General features: G+C 37.8%; 2 protein-coding genes across 2 annotated transcripts in view; one reads left to right on the top strand and one right to left on the bottom strand.

Moving 5' to 3' along the window:
- The window catches only part of LOC107690933 (calcium/calmodulin-dependent protein kinase type II subunit gamma-like), an 83,284-nt gene extending 75,502 nt beyond the window's left edge, over positions 1–7,782 (top strand). Inside the window, exons 18-21 of the mRNA XM_016489362.1 lie at positions 3,793–3,868; positions 4,205–4,299; positions 4,421–4,667; positions 5,309–7,782. Coding sequence (XP_016344848.1) covers positions 3,793–3,868; positions 4,205–4,299; positions 4,421–4,653 — 404 coding nt within the window. The 3' untranslated portion in view covers positions 4,654–4,667; positions 5,309–7,782. The remainder of the gene's footprint in view (positions 1–3,792; positions 3,869–4,204; positions 4,300–4,420; positions 4,668–5,308) is intronic.
- A 2,469-nt stretch (positions 7,783–10,251) lies between these two features.
- LOC107690932 (bifunctional heparan sulfate N-deacetylase/N-sulfotransferase 2-like) overlaps positions 10,252–17,964 on the bottom strand; it is a 77,263-nt gene continuing 69,550 nt past the window's right edge. Inside the window, exons 6-14 of the mRNA XM_016489361.1 lie at positions 16,964–17,092; positions 16,662–16,844; positions 16,109–16,205; positions 15,678–15,801; positions 14,869–15,043; positions 13,884–14,054; positions 12,821–12,930; positions 12,467–12,569; positions 10,252–11,007 (exon numbers count right to left, since the gene is read on the bottom strand). Coding sequence (XP_016344847.1) covers positions 10,882–11,007; positions 12,467–12,569; positions 12,821–12,930; positions 13,884–14,054; positions 14,869–15,043; positions 15,678–15,801; positions 16,109–16,205; positions 16,662–16,844; positions 16,964–17,092 — 1,218 coding nt within the window. The 3' untranslated portion in view covers positions 10,252–10,881. The remainder of the gene's footprint in view (positions 11,008–12,466; positions 12,570–12,820; positions 12,931–13,883; positions 14,055–14,868; positions 15,044–15,677; positions 15,802–16,108; positions 16,206–16,661; positions 16,845–16,963; positions 17,093–17,964) is intronic.

Here is a 17,964-nt window from a genome sequence, read left to right as displayed (position 1 = left end):
CCTGGACGGACAATAGCGGCTTAAAGAGCCTTATCATTAGCTCCGTCACGTCTGAGGTTAGGTGATGAGGACAGGAAATTGGCGCGGAGCCTGGAGAAACAATCTCTGAGCGCGCTGTTGTCCAAACACAACAAACACGATTCAGCTTCACCACACCCATAGATACAGACCTGCGTCACACCATCTCTCATAACTCCACTGCAAAATCCAGGATCATCACCTGTAGTCCTGCTCCCATAAACACAGTGCTTCTTGTATCGAGAACAGCTCATCTAACAGCTCATCCCATCCAGCGTCTTCGTGCCCATTAAGCTATTTAGTCATGATGAAGTGCCAGCATTGGTGTGGTGTTTGTTAGTGTGTTTCGGCTGGTGAAGGACAAGAGAGATGTGTGTGTTTTTCCTCCTGGTGGCGTGTGGTTTTGGGGCTGTGCCAGCCGAGAGTGCGCAGGGAGCGAGCAGTGACAGTGCCGTGATGAGTCAGTGCAGTGCCGGGGAAGAGCTGCCCGCTCTGGTGGCTTCACCACAGGGCTCTCCTGCCAGTAAGTCAAGATCCTCTCGTACCCCCTGGGCACCTCCCTCCTCAAACCTTCAAGTCGAGACCTTTTTGTCCCCCCACAACTCCAGCCTTTCTGCCCTTCAGCTTACTATCATTAGGGTCACTTGCTTTCAGTGTAGAACAGTACTGTATGTCAAAGTTGTTGATCCCCTTTTCTTCTCACAAATGTATTCACCCCCTGATGCATGCTGCTCAACTATACTATTTCCAGGTCTATTGTGTTGTAAAATGGCCCTTTAGTAACTAGATTGAACTTTTAGATGTTCTGCTGCTGATTTTTCCTACATTCTCCTTCCCAACTTGTGACTGAAGTCTCAAACCTTCCCCTTTCAGAAGTTGTAATTAATATGCTTTTTTGCACATGCACACATTTTAATATCCCACATCAAAGCTACATACTTGTGACTTCATTTCTTGCTGGTTAACAATACATATAGTCTCTGATGTGTTGCTTACCCAGTCCTTCTGAGTATCTATTCTTTTATTTGTCCTATTGTCATTCTGTTGAATTATAATGCTTGCTTTCATTGTAATTAATTGTATTATATTTCTTTAACTGGGTTTTTAATATGACCAAAACCATTGACATACACTACCTTTCAAACGTTTGGGGTCAGTAAGATAATATAAATTTTTTTTTAATTAAATTGATCAAATGTGACAGTGAAGACTTGTACATTGTTACAAAGGATTTCAATTAAATGCTGTTCTTTTGAACTTTATATTCATCCATAAATCCTGAGAAAATATTACCACAAAAATATTAAGTTGCACAACTATTGTCAGCATGAAGAAATCCTTGTTGAGCATCAAATCAGCATATTAGAAGGATATTAGATTTATGAAGGATCATGTGACGCTGAAGACTGGAGTAATGATCAGTAATTGCCACTACAAGAATAAATAAAAAAATGTAGAATATTGCAAATAGAAAACTTTGCAATAGAGACTTATTAAAACCATTAAAAATGAACCCCCCCCCCATTTTTAATGGTACTCTTGAAATAATGGTTTTGGTGATTTTAAAAACCTAAATAAAATGTAGAGAACATATTGTTAGATATAACACAAATACAGCATATGCATAATACAAATTAATGTCAGCAAATGGGATGTGCATAAAATTGCTGAAAAGCACACTTATTTTTAACTTACAGTTGGAACTGACACAAATGAGGCTTTTGTTAATTGGCTGACCATAGTCATGAATAATGGATAAAATAACATAGCAATTGTATAAGAAAAAAAAATTGACTTGATTCTGTGTCCTAGCCAGAAAACGCTGCAGCTGCAACACCTCATATAGGACCTCATCCACACCTGCTATCTCTTAATTTAACATCTGTCAGCATCCTCCTGTTCCCTACTTCATACATTCTGATAAATTCATTGTCTTTCAGCATTTTGACTTGTTTTGAACATCAGATTTCCTTGGTAATCTTTTCTTTATCTTTTCCATTCTTTTTAATTGCGTCTCTTTATGTACATGGTAACACTGTTTATGAAGTACAACAAAAGGACTATATTGTTGAATCGAAAAATGTAAATTCTATCATTTACTCATTCTCATGTTGTTCCAAACCCATATGAATACTTAAGGAGAAACGTTCACGCTGCTCATTTTCATAAAAAAAAAAAAAGTGACTGTGAGGCTGCAAAAAGAATTTAAAAAGCTGTTGAATATACTATATAAGTCATATAAACCACTTCTATGATACATTTTGGAGCTCAACATCTATCATGTAATTTCATAGTATGAAAAAGAGCTGCATAAATATTATCTTTTTGTCATCTGTGGAAGGAAAAATGTTGGATGAGTTTGGAACATGAGGTTGATTAAATGATGACGGTTTTCATTTTGGGTTCTGATGTTGTTCTTCATACTCGGTGTGTTCATGCGTTCCTCTGTCTTTCTGCATGCATCATCACCTGTGTTGCGTGTGCTGCGTTGTGTGTTGCAGCTGTCCCTGTGCATGACGTTAAACGCTTGGCATGGAACAGTTCAGAACATGCCTCATGTCCAGAGTTAGAGCGCACTCATTCTGGCCCCTGTGCCTCAGCCCACGGGGCCGGTGGTATCACAGCGAGTGGGTCCGCAGCTCAGTGTAAGTGTGTGGGGTAGACCAGGACACACACACAGAGGATGTCAACAGTATATCAAATTCTTCATACTAATAGAATGTCACAGTGGGCAGTTGATGTTGTGTTAGTCAAGGTTGTGACTTGTTGGGTTGATTTTTAGTTGATTTGTAATGGAGAATGTGTTAATCCAAATGCATATTTCCACACACATTTACAAAGGCCTATTCACATTGAGCTCAACTTTCACCACAAACATTCAAATTGAAATGATTGCATTTCTACTGACCCCATCATGCAATGTGAGAAAATTCACGCTCTTTATAGTCACATTTTTTCATTTTCTCTGTGGGAAAAAAGGTGTGTTCAAGTCATGTCAGAATTACTGTAATTATGAAGTTCTTTTAAACATTTTAGCACCTCACCACTGTAATGTCAACACAGAAAATGGCAGCAGGTTTAGCAGTAAAATATAGTCAAGTAGTTCTTTCCTTAAAATTTCTGTTCATTATTAATATCTTAATCATGCATACAAAACTTTCAACCTCTGTAGCACCAGTGCTATGTGAAAAAAAAGTTAACGTACAGCCCTGTGCAAGACTAATAAAGGAAAGGCATACAATACAATTTATTGTAGCTAGGAGAGAGTTGGATAATAATGACTAATTTCCTGCTAAATAACTCAAGTTTATTAATAATGAATTTTACTGTTTTTATTATATTTTTGTTTATTGATTACTATAATTACACACATTCCTCTTGGCATTTATAGTGTCAGAAATGCATAATGAATGCCTCAGAGTAGAAAGTCCTATTTGTAAGCTAGTAATTGCAGTAAATACAGCATGGTGTGAACGCACCAAAACTCACCAACTAATAAGATAAAAGCTTTTGGGTCATGTGACCAGAACTGGCATCATCAGCACTTTTTATTTTTGTTCAGGTATATGTTCTGTTTCACAAACTGACAAATTTGTATCATGTCATTTTTTGGCACTTTTAATCTTGGTGTCAGTAGGCTTTAATATGACATTCTCACAGGTATCTGCTCTGTAAGCAGTGTATGTTATGCTTATTAACTTCGCTTTTCTTTTTTATCATTTCATTTCCTCTCCCTCCATCATCCCTCATCTTTCACACGTCCTGTTCGAGTAGCTCGTAAGCAGGAGATTATAAAGATCACGGAGCAGTTGATCGAGGCTGTCAACAATGGAGACTTTGAAGCATACACGTAAGTACAGCACACCTACACTTGCTTTAGCTTGTTTGTAATAAAGACACTAAGAAAATTGTAGGTCATTGTGTGAATATGTAAGGCTTTAAGAGGATTTTGTATTCAAATGAACAAACAGTCCTATAAAATGTTGGTCTGAACAAACTGAAGTCCCAGACTGACCCATAGTCTGTGAACAGATAGAGAGAATATTGTATATAGCCATGAAATGATGGAGATATCCAGTCATATGTTCACTCTGAAATTAAATTGTCATCACTTTTATTTATTTTTTATGCTATATGATTATCTTTTGTTATATGAACATTGTTTTCATATTCTTGTGTACCACAGAAGAATCTGTGACCCTGGTCTGACCTCTTTTGAGCCTGAAGCTCTGGGGAACCTGGTCGAGGGCATGGACTTCCACAAGTTCTACTTTGAGCACTGTGAGTCATGTTTAACTATGCGTATAGTTGTTTTACCTTACAGAAATATTCATCAAAGTTACACACTTTGACCATATGTATATCTGTATTCAGATGCAATCCATGTGTTTGACTTTTTCAGTGTTGAGTAAGAACAACAAGCCTGTGCACACCACTATCCTCAATCCTCATGTTCATCTCATCGGGGAGGATGCTGCCTGCATTGCGTATATCCGGCTGACACAGTACATCGACAGCCAGGGCCGCCCACGTAGCTGCCAGTCGGAGGAGACGCGCGTGTGGCACCGCCGTGATGCCAAGTGGCTTAACGTCCACTTCCACTGCTCAGGGGCTCCAGCCGCCCCCTTACAGTGAACCGCGCAGGACAGGTAAAAACACTCCATTCGCACGCCTACGTTTATCGCCTACGTCTACGCACGCCTGCATGTATGCCTGTTTCTACCTCAGAGTTTAAAAAATAAAATTAAAAGGTAACTGTAGAGGTAATGATTGCTGCTTTGTCTTAAAAGTGACTTCTGTTGTGTTATATCCTAAACTGGCGTTTGATACTTTTTAATCACGACTTCATTTTGTGACTTTATATATCATTTATATCAATTGCAACTTTATTTTTAAACTTCATTTTTTTGTGTACTTGTTTTTTGTTTTGTTTTTACTCTAAAGGAACAATTTATAGGTGTTCTTCTAGAATTCTAGAATTTCACTTATGGGTTGCGTGACGTAATTACGTAACGATTTCCCCATATAGATTTCGTAATGTAATCAATTTGATCACGTGCATTTGCTGCGTTGACAAACAGAAAGCTGATTGGTTTGAAAGTGACTTTTATGTGAGCTGGGCTTCATACATCACTTTTTTGCCTGCAAAATATTGCCGAAATTTCGGTAATGCGCCCAGCTAAGGGAGTAAAATTTGTTGCAAACACCAATTTGTGATGACTGTATGCTGTAAGACTGACGTTGCACATTTAAATTCACAGAAATGTTATTGTTGCGCTATTTTTTCCAGCTTACCTGGATTCTCAAGATAATGGGAATGTTTCTTCTTTGTGGCTGGACGGGCACGTGAAGGCCAGCTGGATGACAGCTCTTAAAGTTACAGACACACCAGTGAGGAACTCTGACAACATCCAGTTCAACTGTCAACACCACCTATCCTGTCCAATCTTTGACCAACGGGAGCTGGCCGCGGCTGTGGCCCCGCCCAAGGGACGGTGCATGTATCTGACGCCCACATGGGGGTGCTCTTTTGTCTTTTTCCCCACGGAACCATCTTCTTTTGCCCGTTAAAGATGTTCAGAAGGTGTTGTAAGTACTGATCTATGAATTCATAAATATACTGTATATTGTAAAAATCACTAGCTGAACCAGAAGCTACAATCAAGTTTGAAAAGCATTTATGTAGGTAAACCAAGGTGGGAGTTGGGAGGGTGGGGGGCTTCAACTTAAAGAAAAAATCACAAAATGGACTTGCGCCCAAAGAATGCTAAAGTTTACAGGTTTGTCATCAGTCCTTCTTGTATACTTTGCAAATTTTTGGACACAAAATCAATTATGGGAAGGGGTCGACTAATCCGAGAGCAAGGCAGTGAAAATGTTCATTAGTTCTTCATATCAAAAAAAGAACCAAAGTGTAGTTTTTAGTCTTTTTAAGGAGTGTTTCTGTTTGGTGTTGGCTTTTTATGTAACCCGGGTCTAAGAGAAGGTTTGTGCGGCCCAGGTTTTAGTAATCTCTTGTGTTAATGTGGAACTCTTCATTTTCATTTTTTCTTTTCTTGGACTGACATAACACAAGTATTTTGTGTTCAGTTTGAATTTTTAAGACTATTTTAGTTTTTAAGTTAATCTAAATAAACATGTAAAGTTATACAGAGATATTTAAAGGAGATATAAACTCTCACCATCCAGGTTTAGGGGAAGATGTGGTTCCTGACCGCGCTCGATATGTTTGTGTGGGTGCGTGTGTGCGATCGGAACTTGTATAAATTGTATCCCTCATTTAGATTTCATATAAGGAAAGCCCAAGTGAACAGCACACAACTGAACACCGAGCAGTAGATTCGCTCTTACTGTTTTGTTAGCGATGTAGACAAACCACTGCAAGGACGTACTGTGATAGTCAGACATGAACTTAACTCCAGTTTCCGAACTCAGTGACTAAGTCTGAGCTCAAAGGAGGACTAGTCATTTTTACAAACTACATCATGGTGAAAATAGCTTCAGTAGTCTGGTATGTTGTGATGAAGTCTCCTTTAAAACTCGCCGTCCTTTCTTACACCCACACAGCTGCATTGTAAAAGTACTCGGTTGTTTTAGTAACGTTGGACGTGTCTAACTCACCCTGTTCTCAGTGTTGTCGTAGTCGTGGTTCATGTCGGTGACGGGGGGTGAACATGCTCTGTAAATACATGTCGTTTAGTTCATCCGATCACAAGAAGCGTGTGGAGAAAATCCAAACACGTTGCCGTAGTTCTGTTGTTTAAAATCACGGTTTTAATGTTTGTACGATTACAAGTCACAGTGGTTCGTTACATTCACCACCAACTATATTACGCAGGTTTTATGGCACTGACTATTTAAACTCCGTTTTAATGTTACTTAGAAGTGAGGGTTTGATTGTCACGATTGATTCATCTCTTAAGTTCATCTGTAGTTGCACGAATGCTTTTCGTCACTGCTATGGTTTTGTCTTTAGATAGATTTTAGTGTAGTTTCGTTTGAGGCAATATATTACGTGTGGAAAAAACACCCCGTCTCCTTGGAACACATCAGTCTTTTGTATGGGTCTGTTAATACATGTAGTGTTGGCACACCCTCATCGTGTGCTGCTGGGCTTTGTGACATATCAGGACTATACCTCCGCACGTGTGTAAGTGTGCGCGCGTTTATCACCTTTACAACAATGGTAGTGATGCTGTCAGGTTATATGTGACGATGCTGTTTTCACGTCCGTTTTGTGTCTCGTGCTTGTTTCATACGTTTTTTTTTTTTATATCGCTGTTTTCTTTTTCCTTTGTTTGTGCTATGGGGAACTGCTGCCTTGCCTGGCCAAACTAGATTACACTTTTTATTATTTTAATTTTTACTTAAATACATCCTTTTACATGATTGACATCTTCAGCTTCATGAAAATGAAAAGATTGCTACGAGGAGTCACTAGCTGGTAGATTTAGATTTAGTGAAATAAATATCCAACCCCTGAAAGCTCGGTCTGAATCCTGGGCCAGACGGCGAGTATGAGTCTTCTGGCCCACCCGTCCAATGACAGGAGAAATCAAACACGCAGTTTAAATAAACCAGCAAATATGCATGTATACTTTTCTTGGTAAATATTTTTTTCCACTGTCTGTGTTTACTTAATAAAAAAAAAAGGGGGAAAAATCTCATAGTATTTGCATCTCGACATGAAAATCACTCCATTGGGAATTATAAGTGATGTACCATATAAAAAAATAAAAGTAGAAAATAGTAAAAAAAAAAAAATGATATATATATATATAAAACAAAAGCCTCTGCTTGGTATGCTCCCCTCATTCTAAGTAAATCTATTGCATTGTAATGGTATACTATTGGGCTTCGTATATACTCGGAGTTTAAACATGGATGCTGGATTTTTGCATGATCATACATTTAATAAAACCATGAAATGACAACTATCAAGTGTTTGTCTGAATGTTAGTAGGTCTTCTTCATCATAGCTTTGTTATTATTGAAACTTGATCTGGAAAGTATTTAATAAAAAGAGCATTTCTGCAACTGATTCTGGGTTTTCTTTGTGCAAATGTAAAATTCAACATGAAATCAGCATTTACTGTATGTGTTTGATGCATGTCACTGATCTTATTGTGAAAGATTAATCCGTGCACATCATTACAATGGAAAACGCAACCTCTTTTGTAATTTCATTCACATCTCATATCTCATAAGCTGAGATGCTGATTTAAAATGTTGTATGCATTAACATTCTCATGATTTTCAGCCATTTTTGACCTTTTTTTTTTTTTTTAAAGATGTTTTTTACTTATGTGGAATAGTACAACATTTGGTAAAGGTGTTGGCACTTGCTGTGTTAACAGAAAAAATCCACGGATCTGATTCAAAAGGTTAAATGGTCCTGAAAAAAAAAGAGTCATATTTGTACTCCTGGTCAAAAATGACTGCATTGGAAACAAATAGTAAATGAATTTCATCTAGTTGGAAACATATTGTACTGCGCCCAAACTAAATCTAAGCTCATAAAATCTAATTTTGTGAGATTGGAAAACAACGTGTTTAGATTGATAAAGTATGAATAAGAGTAAAGCATGTTTTAGAAAACATAGAATTGTTCTTAATACTTTAACTTCTTATAATACTTCATGTTTTTAATAATATGTAATGTTCTTAATCGCAATGCTGCTTTGTCCACGGAGGTTACGGGAAACAGCTGTAATTCTGCTGTTCCATAAGTGCCACCTAGTGTAAGAGAGTGGATTTACATTTACATTTAACTTGTGTGCAGTGTTTGTCTGGCCAAAAAATTGACCGAATTTGAATGCCCGGCTGTAAATTTTGACCGGTTGATGAAAAACAAGCTTAATCTGGAAGTTTAAACAATTTAGATCTAGTAGGCTATAAAATACATATAATCATTTATAAATCAATTATCATTTTGACAACCCTTTAAAGGCTAAAATGTGTTTACCATGTTATGAAACTTTTTTTATAACTTTATTTGAACATTTTGCAGATGTTATTAGATAAACTGTTGTCAGTCATGTTATCATTTAAAATTCGAACATCAGGTAATTGAATTAATTATTGTGTGGAGCGCACTCTAAATTATATCAGTGCAATTTAGATAAAACAGACGATTGTGCTGATCCACGTCGATAGATGGCAGTGCAGCGTAAAGCATGCTAAGAACAGCAACGTTAGCCGAAGAACTACTGAATGCACCTCAAATGCTGTAATGTAATGCTGGTTAATGTAAGAAAAGTTAGCAATACTATAGTTTAGAAACCGCATTAGTGTCTCACGGGGGCCCATTCCTTGTTCAGTGTTCTGGTTGTTGGCTTCAGTGTATGACCTGTGCTTAGTGATCCAATAACCATGAAATGTACTATACATGTCCATGTTTAATGTACTGTGAATTTGACCTGGGCTTTCGGTTTGAAACAGCCATAAAATCTCCTTCCCTTTGCTATTGTACATGCACATGTACCTTCACGGTAAAAGGAATGAAACGTAGAAGCTTATAGCTTTGATAGGTGTCCAACTGTAAAGATGTACTAGGAAATGGCCCCAAAGTAATAGTTTAATACAAGCAGCTTTTGCTGCATCAATAGCGCGTGTCTGCATTCAGATACATAAGCACTTTATAGAAGTGCACACCATTTATTTTCCTTCTCTCCCCTCCGGCACACAGTGTACTGTCTGTGGAGGCTCCCAGTGGACCTGAGCAAGTCTTATTTAAGGGCTTTGTTTCCTGCATTCGAGCGGCTGGGCCCCAAAGCTCTCAAATGGAGGCCGAGTCTCTTGTTTCTGTGCGGTGATTAATCAAGCTCTCTACTCTCTTCCTCTCAGCTGATAAAGTAGACTGCAGGAACACATAAGATACTCACCCCTCTAGTTCACCTCACTTTACACTTTGAAGTAGAGAAAAATGAGATGCCCATTCTGTGCCTTTATTTCTCAATATGTGTGTACTTAAACTGAACACGACATGACTTGGGATCACATTACTGTTGATTCATTTTTATGTAAAGGTTGGAATTTAAAAATTAATTAAACTAGAAAAGAGTTGTAATAATATTTCACAATATTATTATTTATTTTTTACTGTATTTTTGCTCAAATAAATGCAGCCTTGGTGAGCATAAGAGGCTTCTTTCAAAAAAATCAACAAAAAAAATCTTACCTACCCCAAAATTTTTAACAATAATGTCAAAAATTATCATTTTAATAAAGAAACATTTGCCAAGTTTATTAAATTAAAAAGGAAATCTGCTAAAAGTAGCCACATATTAACCTCAAATCTTCTTTATAGCTTCTTGGGCTGCACAATGTTTTTTGACGTCAAACAGAAATCACCTCAACAGCAACTGTTTTGAGAAAGGCAGCAAGATGGCATACATTTATGAGACACATATTTAAATACTTTTCTGCTTAGCAGAGTTAGACTTTTGAGAATAAAATATAAATAATCCTCTCATAGTCCCTTCCTTTCATGGGTATTTCCACAAAATGCTCCTAGAGGTTCTGTGCCATTCCCTCTCTTCCTAGAAGACTATATTTGCATTTCAAAACAGCCAGTTCACAGCTGATATCCAACCACTCTAGAAGTATTTTTAAAGCTGTCCAATCGGGTCGCTCCCATTTCCATATCCATGACTCCCATGAACGTCCACTACAAGTTCCCATAACCAGGTTGAGGGCTTCATGCAGACTGACAGCGTGATCGGCCCGTCTGTTCCATCAGAGCCTGTGCGGAGTATGGAGGGCGAGAGGGGTCAGTCCTCTTTTGGCTCCTGCCGCACACGGGCCCCGAGTTCTCCTGTGTGGAGCGGGGTTCTGCCATGGTTCTCTTTATGCAGGTTTTTATCAGCTCCAGCTGGCGTTGTGCAGTTCATCTCTGAGCCAAATGGGCAGAGGCTGACCCAGACGTTTCAACATCCTGAGTAACTCCACGTTCTGCTCGCGGTAATACTCTGACAGAAACACTCTCGACTGGAGAGAGGAAAAAATTCAATGTGAGTTACACATACATTTATGGAGGAACAATTATGACATTCAAAATTATGAGAAAAGTCAATGATGACATAAGTCAAAATTTAAAAAAATGAATGACAAAAAGTTATAATTATGAGATAAAAAGTCAAAATTATGATTTGATCATTTTTACTTCTCTCATATTTTGAACAATTGACCGTCATACTTCTGAGAAATTATAAGTTGATTATTAAAGACAAAATTATAAAAATAAAAAGTTAGACAAAAAGTTGTAATTCTGAGACAAGTAAAAAAAGTCATCATAATTTTGTCTTGTTATATCAAAATTATAACTTTATCAATAATTTTTTATTTGATCATTTTGACTCGTCATAATCAACTGATGTCAAATCTCAATTTCAACTTTTTCTCAGAAGTTTGACAGTCATTTGTTCAAAATATGAGATAAAAAAATATATAAGATCATAATTTTGACTTTTTATATAATTTTTATATCTCATGAACAAATGACATTGTAAAAATTCTGAGAAAAAGTTGAAATGATGAGAAATTGAAATAAAAAAAATTCAAGACAAAACGTTAAAATTATTTCATAATACCGTAATTTTCATAAAAACTATTTCATAATTTTAACTTGTCATAATTATAACTTTTATCTCATAATTTTGAGTAATAATTGAATCAAGTCAAATCCAGAGATAAAGTAAAAAAGAATAACATGTCATGACAAAAATGATTTTCATGTTCAATAATTATAACTTTTCATGTCAAAATTGACTTTCGTCACAATTGACCAAATGCTAACTTTTTATTTAGGATTTACATTTACTCATGTGGCAGATATGGGCTTCTATGCATACACAATGTACACAATGCACAACATACATTCAAATAACAAATATACTGATAGAATATTAATGATCAGCCAGGGCATGTTCAATAATTATAACTTTTCATGTCAAAATTGACTTTCGTCACAATTGACCAAATGCTAACTTTTTATTTAAGATTTACATTTACTCATGTGGCAGATATGGGCTTCTATGCATACACAATGTACACAATGCACAACATACATTCAAATAACAAATATACTGATTGAATATTAATGATCAGCCAGGGAAATTGTTTTAGCATCTACACACTAGACTGGACATAGAAGAAAACACAAGGGTGAAAATGATGTGAGCAAATGCTGCAACACACTGATCAGCACTCAGTGATTGAAATTAAGTTGTATTCGAAATCTGATTTGCTCTATTCCCACTTGATTTCAAACTGACTCTCAAAATAGATCTTATACATTCCGCTTTCTTGCAGCCAATTATAGAGAGGAAAACAGAACTAAATAAACTTCACTGGCTATAACTGAAACGTGATGGATATACTGTAACTGAACAAAAATAGACATCTTATCTTCATATCTGGAGCTCTGATGTAGAGAAGTGAGTTGTACCTCCAGGCTCATTTCTGGATACTTCCTTCCTTTGCTCTTTCCCAGACAGCGAGTACGTCCTGCCTCCAGTTTCTGACACCAGAAACCTTTACTCTCGTCAAACCTTTAAATAGAGAGCAGGAACTAGTTACATCTCCGATATTAAGACTTTTTTAAAAATCTGAATATGTTGTATCTAATCCAATGAAATGCTTTAGTTTTTTTTAGAAAATCACATACAATTTTAAGGACATATATTTTTTGTTAAAATGTGATAAAATAGAATCGAGGATTGAGACTATCAGTTCTGTAGCAAATCTTGTTGTAGTAAGTGCTCTTGGAATCTGGGCGTGCAATAATAATGAGAGCTCATACGTCAGCGCTTGTGTGTAGTTGTAGTACGGTGTGACTCCGAGGAACTTCTGAATGCCATCCATCACCTGAGCAGGACTGGAGCGCAGCTGCACACCATCCACGATCAGCAGCTGTTCACAGGATAAAACACACGTCACACACACTGATGCAGCTCAACACACCTGCTCAAGACTGTTATGGGTTGATTTTGAACGAGTGAAGTTTCACTTAGAGCGCTCTGAAGACTTTAGGAAGCTCAAACTTTGTGTGTGTGTGTGTGTGTGTGTGTGCACGCGCGCGTGCACACATATGTCTGAATATTCTAGATTATTTCTCAAAATAATGTAAAGTTGTGTAAACACATTGTTTACAGTAATACACTAATAAATGAACAGGGCCCTGGGGTCCACTAGGGGGCCTCAGCAAACTAACAAGGGGGCTTCATGATTACTTAAAGGGGTCATATGATGCTATTTTAAAGATTTTAGGTAGGCGTGGTTGACTCTTAACTTTTATATAGAATATCTCTTTGGATTTGAGACTTTAGTCTTTGCAACTTTACAGATCTTCTTTATGCACCAAGAGCTTGTAACACTCCAAAGAGAAAGGAAAACTTGAAATCGCATCATATGACCCCTTTAAATAACTTGAAATAAGACAAAACAAGTATCAAAACAAGCTAAAACAAAAGCCGAGCTTAGATCCAGAAGGACCAAAACCCCACATTTCCCAGAGTCGACAGCTAATAGCAAATCGTTTAACACTTTCAAAAGAGCAGTTTCTGTACTATACTGAGCTCTGAACCCAGACTGAAATTTGTCCAGTATATCACTATTCTTTAAGAAGGAGGAAAGCTGATGAAAAACAACCTTCTCCAATACCTTTAAAAGGAAAGGAAGTTTTGATATAGGCCGGTAATTGGCTAGGACCTGTGGATCAAGGGTAGGCTTTTTAAGTACAGGGTGTATCACTGCATGTTTAAAACAGGATGGAACATGACCATTATTAAGACTACTATTAATAATAAATAGTAGTGTAAGAAGTTACAGAAGTCGGCTATAGGTGTGTGTGTGTGTGTACACACCTGACTGGGCTGGTAGTGGTGTAACCAGCGCTCCAGATGGCTGCTGTAGGCTCCAGGCTGCAGGCAGCGGCGGTGCAGAGACAGCAGAGCTGCGGGGGACGACGGCCCTGCAGAGATCACCTCATGAAACGTGTGGTTTAGCGCCACAGGGTCCTGATGAGCCCTCTGATGCTACAGAGAGTGACAGAAGTGAAATTAAACAGTTGTAGTTTTGATTGGATGTGTTGCTATAGAGGAAGTCAATAATATCTGGAAAATGCTATCCATCAGCATTTCTCTGTCTCAATGGCAGTTTAAAATCTACTGTTTTCTCTACGGCCCTGTTTACACTAGTGCGTTTTTGTTTTAAAACGGCGTTTTAACATGAAAACGATCCTCGTCTACACTGGCATTTTCACTGCGTTTCAGAAACTATCTCCGTCTACACTACACAACCGAAAATGCATGTCACATGACCATTCGTGCAAGTACAACCATAGATATGTATAGGATGATGCCCGATTATTTAGATGGAGGACGCTTCTACGTGCTTTGAGCGGTCGAATGGGTAATCTACCTATACATATTTATGGGTACAACTATGAGCATGATGTTATTGTTTACACGGTTGTCAAGGATACGCAGAGCGAATGTGGGCAGCCAAGCCATCGTTTTCAAAAGTCTCCGTTTTGGTCCGTTTACACTGAAACGCATCCCCGTAGTTTTCAAACTAAAACGGGGTCTGCAGCATTTTCAAAAATCTCTTGTTTTCGAGGGTCGAAAATGCCGGAGTAGTATAAACGACAGGCGTAACCGTAGCAAAAGTTATGCGTTTTAAAACGAAAACGCACCAGTGTAAACAGGGCCTAAGTTCTTTTTTTTGTTTTGTTTTTTAATTTCCAATAGAAATAAAAGTCCATTTTACATCAGACCGTGTAGTTACGACATCTACCAGCATTGGTTAACAGATTCATGTGAACTAACCAGCTAAGCTTTACAAACGCACCTGGTACCAGGAATACGCGCGGTCAGCAGGGTTGATGAGTATAGAGATGATTTTGGCTCTTGGTAACAGGGTGGCTGCTCTCTTCGGGGCAACTTCAGTGTCAAAGTAGTTTGCGCTCTTCTCAAACAGGAAGTCTGTGCTTACGTTTGAGGGTACGGGGAAAAAATCCATGTACCTGAGACAAGACAGACAGAATTAACATAACACTTCTCAGGCAAAAGGCAAATCCAATATCAATAAAAGATTAAGAGAGGAATTCACTAAGAATTATTTTGTTTATTTTAATGCATTGCATCATGTTTGCATAATATTTGCTGAATGAAATTCAATACTTGTTTCTTGCTAAATTTGGAGTGCTGACTTCAAAAACCGTGCTTGTTTTGCTCTAGCATGTCACACTCTCTCATAAAATTTGAGGTGCATTTTGTAGCATTTTTGCTTTCAATAACCATTGTAAGGTGAAGATTTTCACATGTACACTATGAATTATTCTAAAGACATTATTTTATGCCTAATCCTGATTTCAAGGTTAGAATTATACCACTGACAGACGAACATGCAAATATGACCCAGATGTTTTCTGCTAAATCTCTGGGTGTTTTACTATGTCCAAATAGCAACACAAAAAAGTGACATAAATTTAAGCATTGATAATAATCATGCAATAGACACAATATAAATATAAAATTTATGCATTTAGCATGATCCCAAAAAAATTATGTCAGTGTGATGTGAGTGAGGCTTTACAAAAATTGGTATTTGATTTGGAAACAAAGAAAATTAGATATGGATGGGGTTTCCATGGTTACCAGTCAATGCCACGCTGGTAGTTTGGTCCGCTGAAGAACTGCACCTCCTCAAAGGTGACGGGGCTGAGGAAGCTGCTGGTAATGGCAGGATGAAGGCCAAGAAACGAGTGAAGCGCGGTGGTTCCTGCAAAAAGAGCATGACACCACTGCATCAAGTTGTTTTGATCAAATATTAATCACATTTCTAGGAAATATTCTGTGTTCTGTGACTTGTATGTGGAATCATAAAGTGTTCTACATCATAAAGCCTGGCTTATTATTAAATTGTATATTAGTCTCTAATGGTTTTAATGACTAACAAACAACATGGGTACACTCTTCTGTTACTGCAAACAACTTCACATACATACAGTATATAGTATGTTCAAAAGAGAATGCATATCTAACTTATAAAAAAAAAAAATAATAATAATATTCAGAGGTTTTGTTACCGGTCTTCTGAGGGCCAATCACTAGAAACTTGGGCAGTCTGTCACAGGTCTTCTCTTTGGACCAGATGTCTTTGTGTCTCTTGTCATGACACGGGTTCTGTTTATCAGGGAGAGTATTTGTAAGTATAATGTGAGCATAAATTAATATGAGACTAATATAAATCACCTGTAACAAGTTTTCCTGTTCATTACCTAAACATGAAAACATGCATTTTAATTTTGGATATGGGGGGAAAAAATGTGTTAAAAAAATTCTAAATTAATTTAAAACAAAACAAAACAAAACAAAACAAAACAAAGAAGCCTTAGCTAAATGAAAGTTATTTATTAAAAACAATTGTTGAGAATATTATTGAATAATAATTTTTTTAAATAAAAAAAGCCTATTTTTAGAACCATGTTGGTTGTAATGACATGCAAAATAATTTAAAATTGCATTTTAATATAATATTTAATATGCTTTATTATTGGAGTAAAATATGTACGATGTCTTTCTTTGGCAGCCTCTATGAGATTCACCCAGTTATAAGCATGAAAATGTAATTGCACAAACCTGCCACAAGGGGTCTCTCTCATCAGGGAAAATCTGGAAGTATTTCTGAGCGAGGCGGACGGGAGGCAGTGTCTGCAGGCGCAGGTGAGTCCAGCACTGCACAAACCTCACCAGTGACTCAAAGGTGTACAGGCCCAGCCGGTCGTTGCCATAGTTTGACAGGTGAGTCATGAATATACTAACCTACCCATGGGAGAGGACAGGGACAAGTAGGTCAAAAAGCCTACGTTTGTCATATTACACCATTGTTTTAGGTGTTGGCTGTATCTGGGCTAGTGTGTCGTTGCTGGTGTGACACTAACCGGATTGAGCAGCACTGTAAGAAACAGCTCTCCTCCACAAATGCTCTTGTCCAGCACCTGAGGGCCTCCTGGATAATCTTTGTAGAAGATGGTATGTGTGAAAAGCCCACAGGTTTGCCGGGGGAGAACCTGATACACAAAGCCAAACACAACTTACTAACCAAATCACACTTAACAGAAATGAGAGCAATCCTGGGAATTTTCTTATATTCAGAATATTTGATGGACAATTTTAAAGCTATTTTAGTAACTTTACAATAAGGCTTGATTTGTTAGAATTAGTTAATGCATTGGTATTGTGCACTAAAAAACCCATTTTTACAAAACTATTAATCTAGGTTGATGTTCATTTATAAATATTACTCATTGTTACTTCATGTTCATTCATAATACATTAATTGTTAACTTAACTTAAAATGCATCAGTATATACACTACTGGCCAAAAGTTTGGAATAATTTCCGCCATCGCCATTACCCTCCACTCAGCACTCACACACCTGGACAAAAAAGACTCATACGTCAGAATGCTGTTCATAGACTTCAATTCAGCATTCAACACAATCATCCCTCAACAGCTCATTCACAAACTGGTCCAGCTGGGGCTCAACACTTCGCTGTGCAACTGGCTGTTGGACTTTCTGACTGGAAGACCTCAGGCAGTTCGGGTCGGCAGCAACACATCCAGCACCATCACACTGAACACTGGGGCCCCCCAAGGATGTGTGCTGAGCCCCCTCCTCTTCACTCTGATGACCCACGACTGCACACCGTCACACAACTCCAACCTCTTCATTAAGTTTGCGGATGACACGACTGTAGTGGGTCTCATTAGCAACAGAGATGAGACAAACTACAGGAGCGAGGTGAGCCGCCTGGCCGGGTGGTGCAGTGACAACAATCTCTCTCTGAATGTGGAGAAAACGAAGGAGATTGTTGTTGACTTCAGGAGAGTGCGCACTCAACATGTTCCTCTGACCATCAACGGTGCGACTGTGGAGAG

The sequence above is a fragment of the Sinocyclocheilus anshuiensis genome, unplaced genomic scaffold, assembly GCF_001515605.1.
Source record: "Sinocyclocheilus anshuiensis isolate Anshui unplaced genomic scaffold, SAMN03320099.WGS_v1.1 scaffold1885, whole genome shotgun sequence".
Lineage (NCBI taxonomy): Eukaryota > Metazoa > Chordata > Actinopteri > Cypriniformes > Cyprinidae > Sinocyclocheilus > Sinocyclocheilus anshuiensis.
The sequence above is the reverse complement of the archived record's forward strand: the minus strand, read 5'-3'. Positions and strand labels throughout refer to the sequence as shown.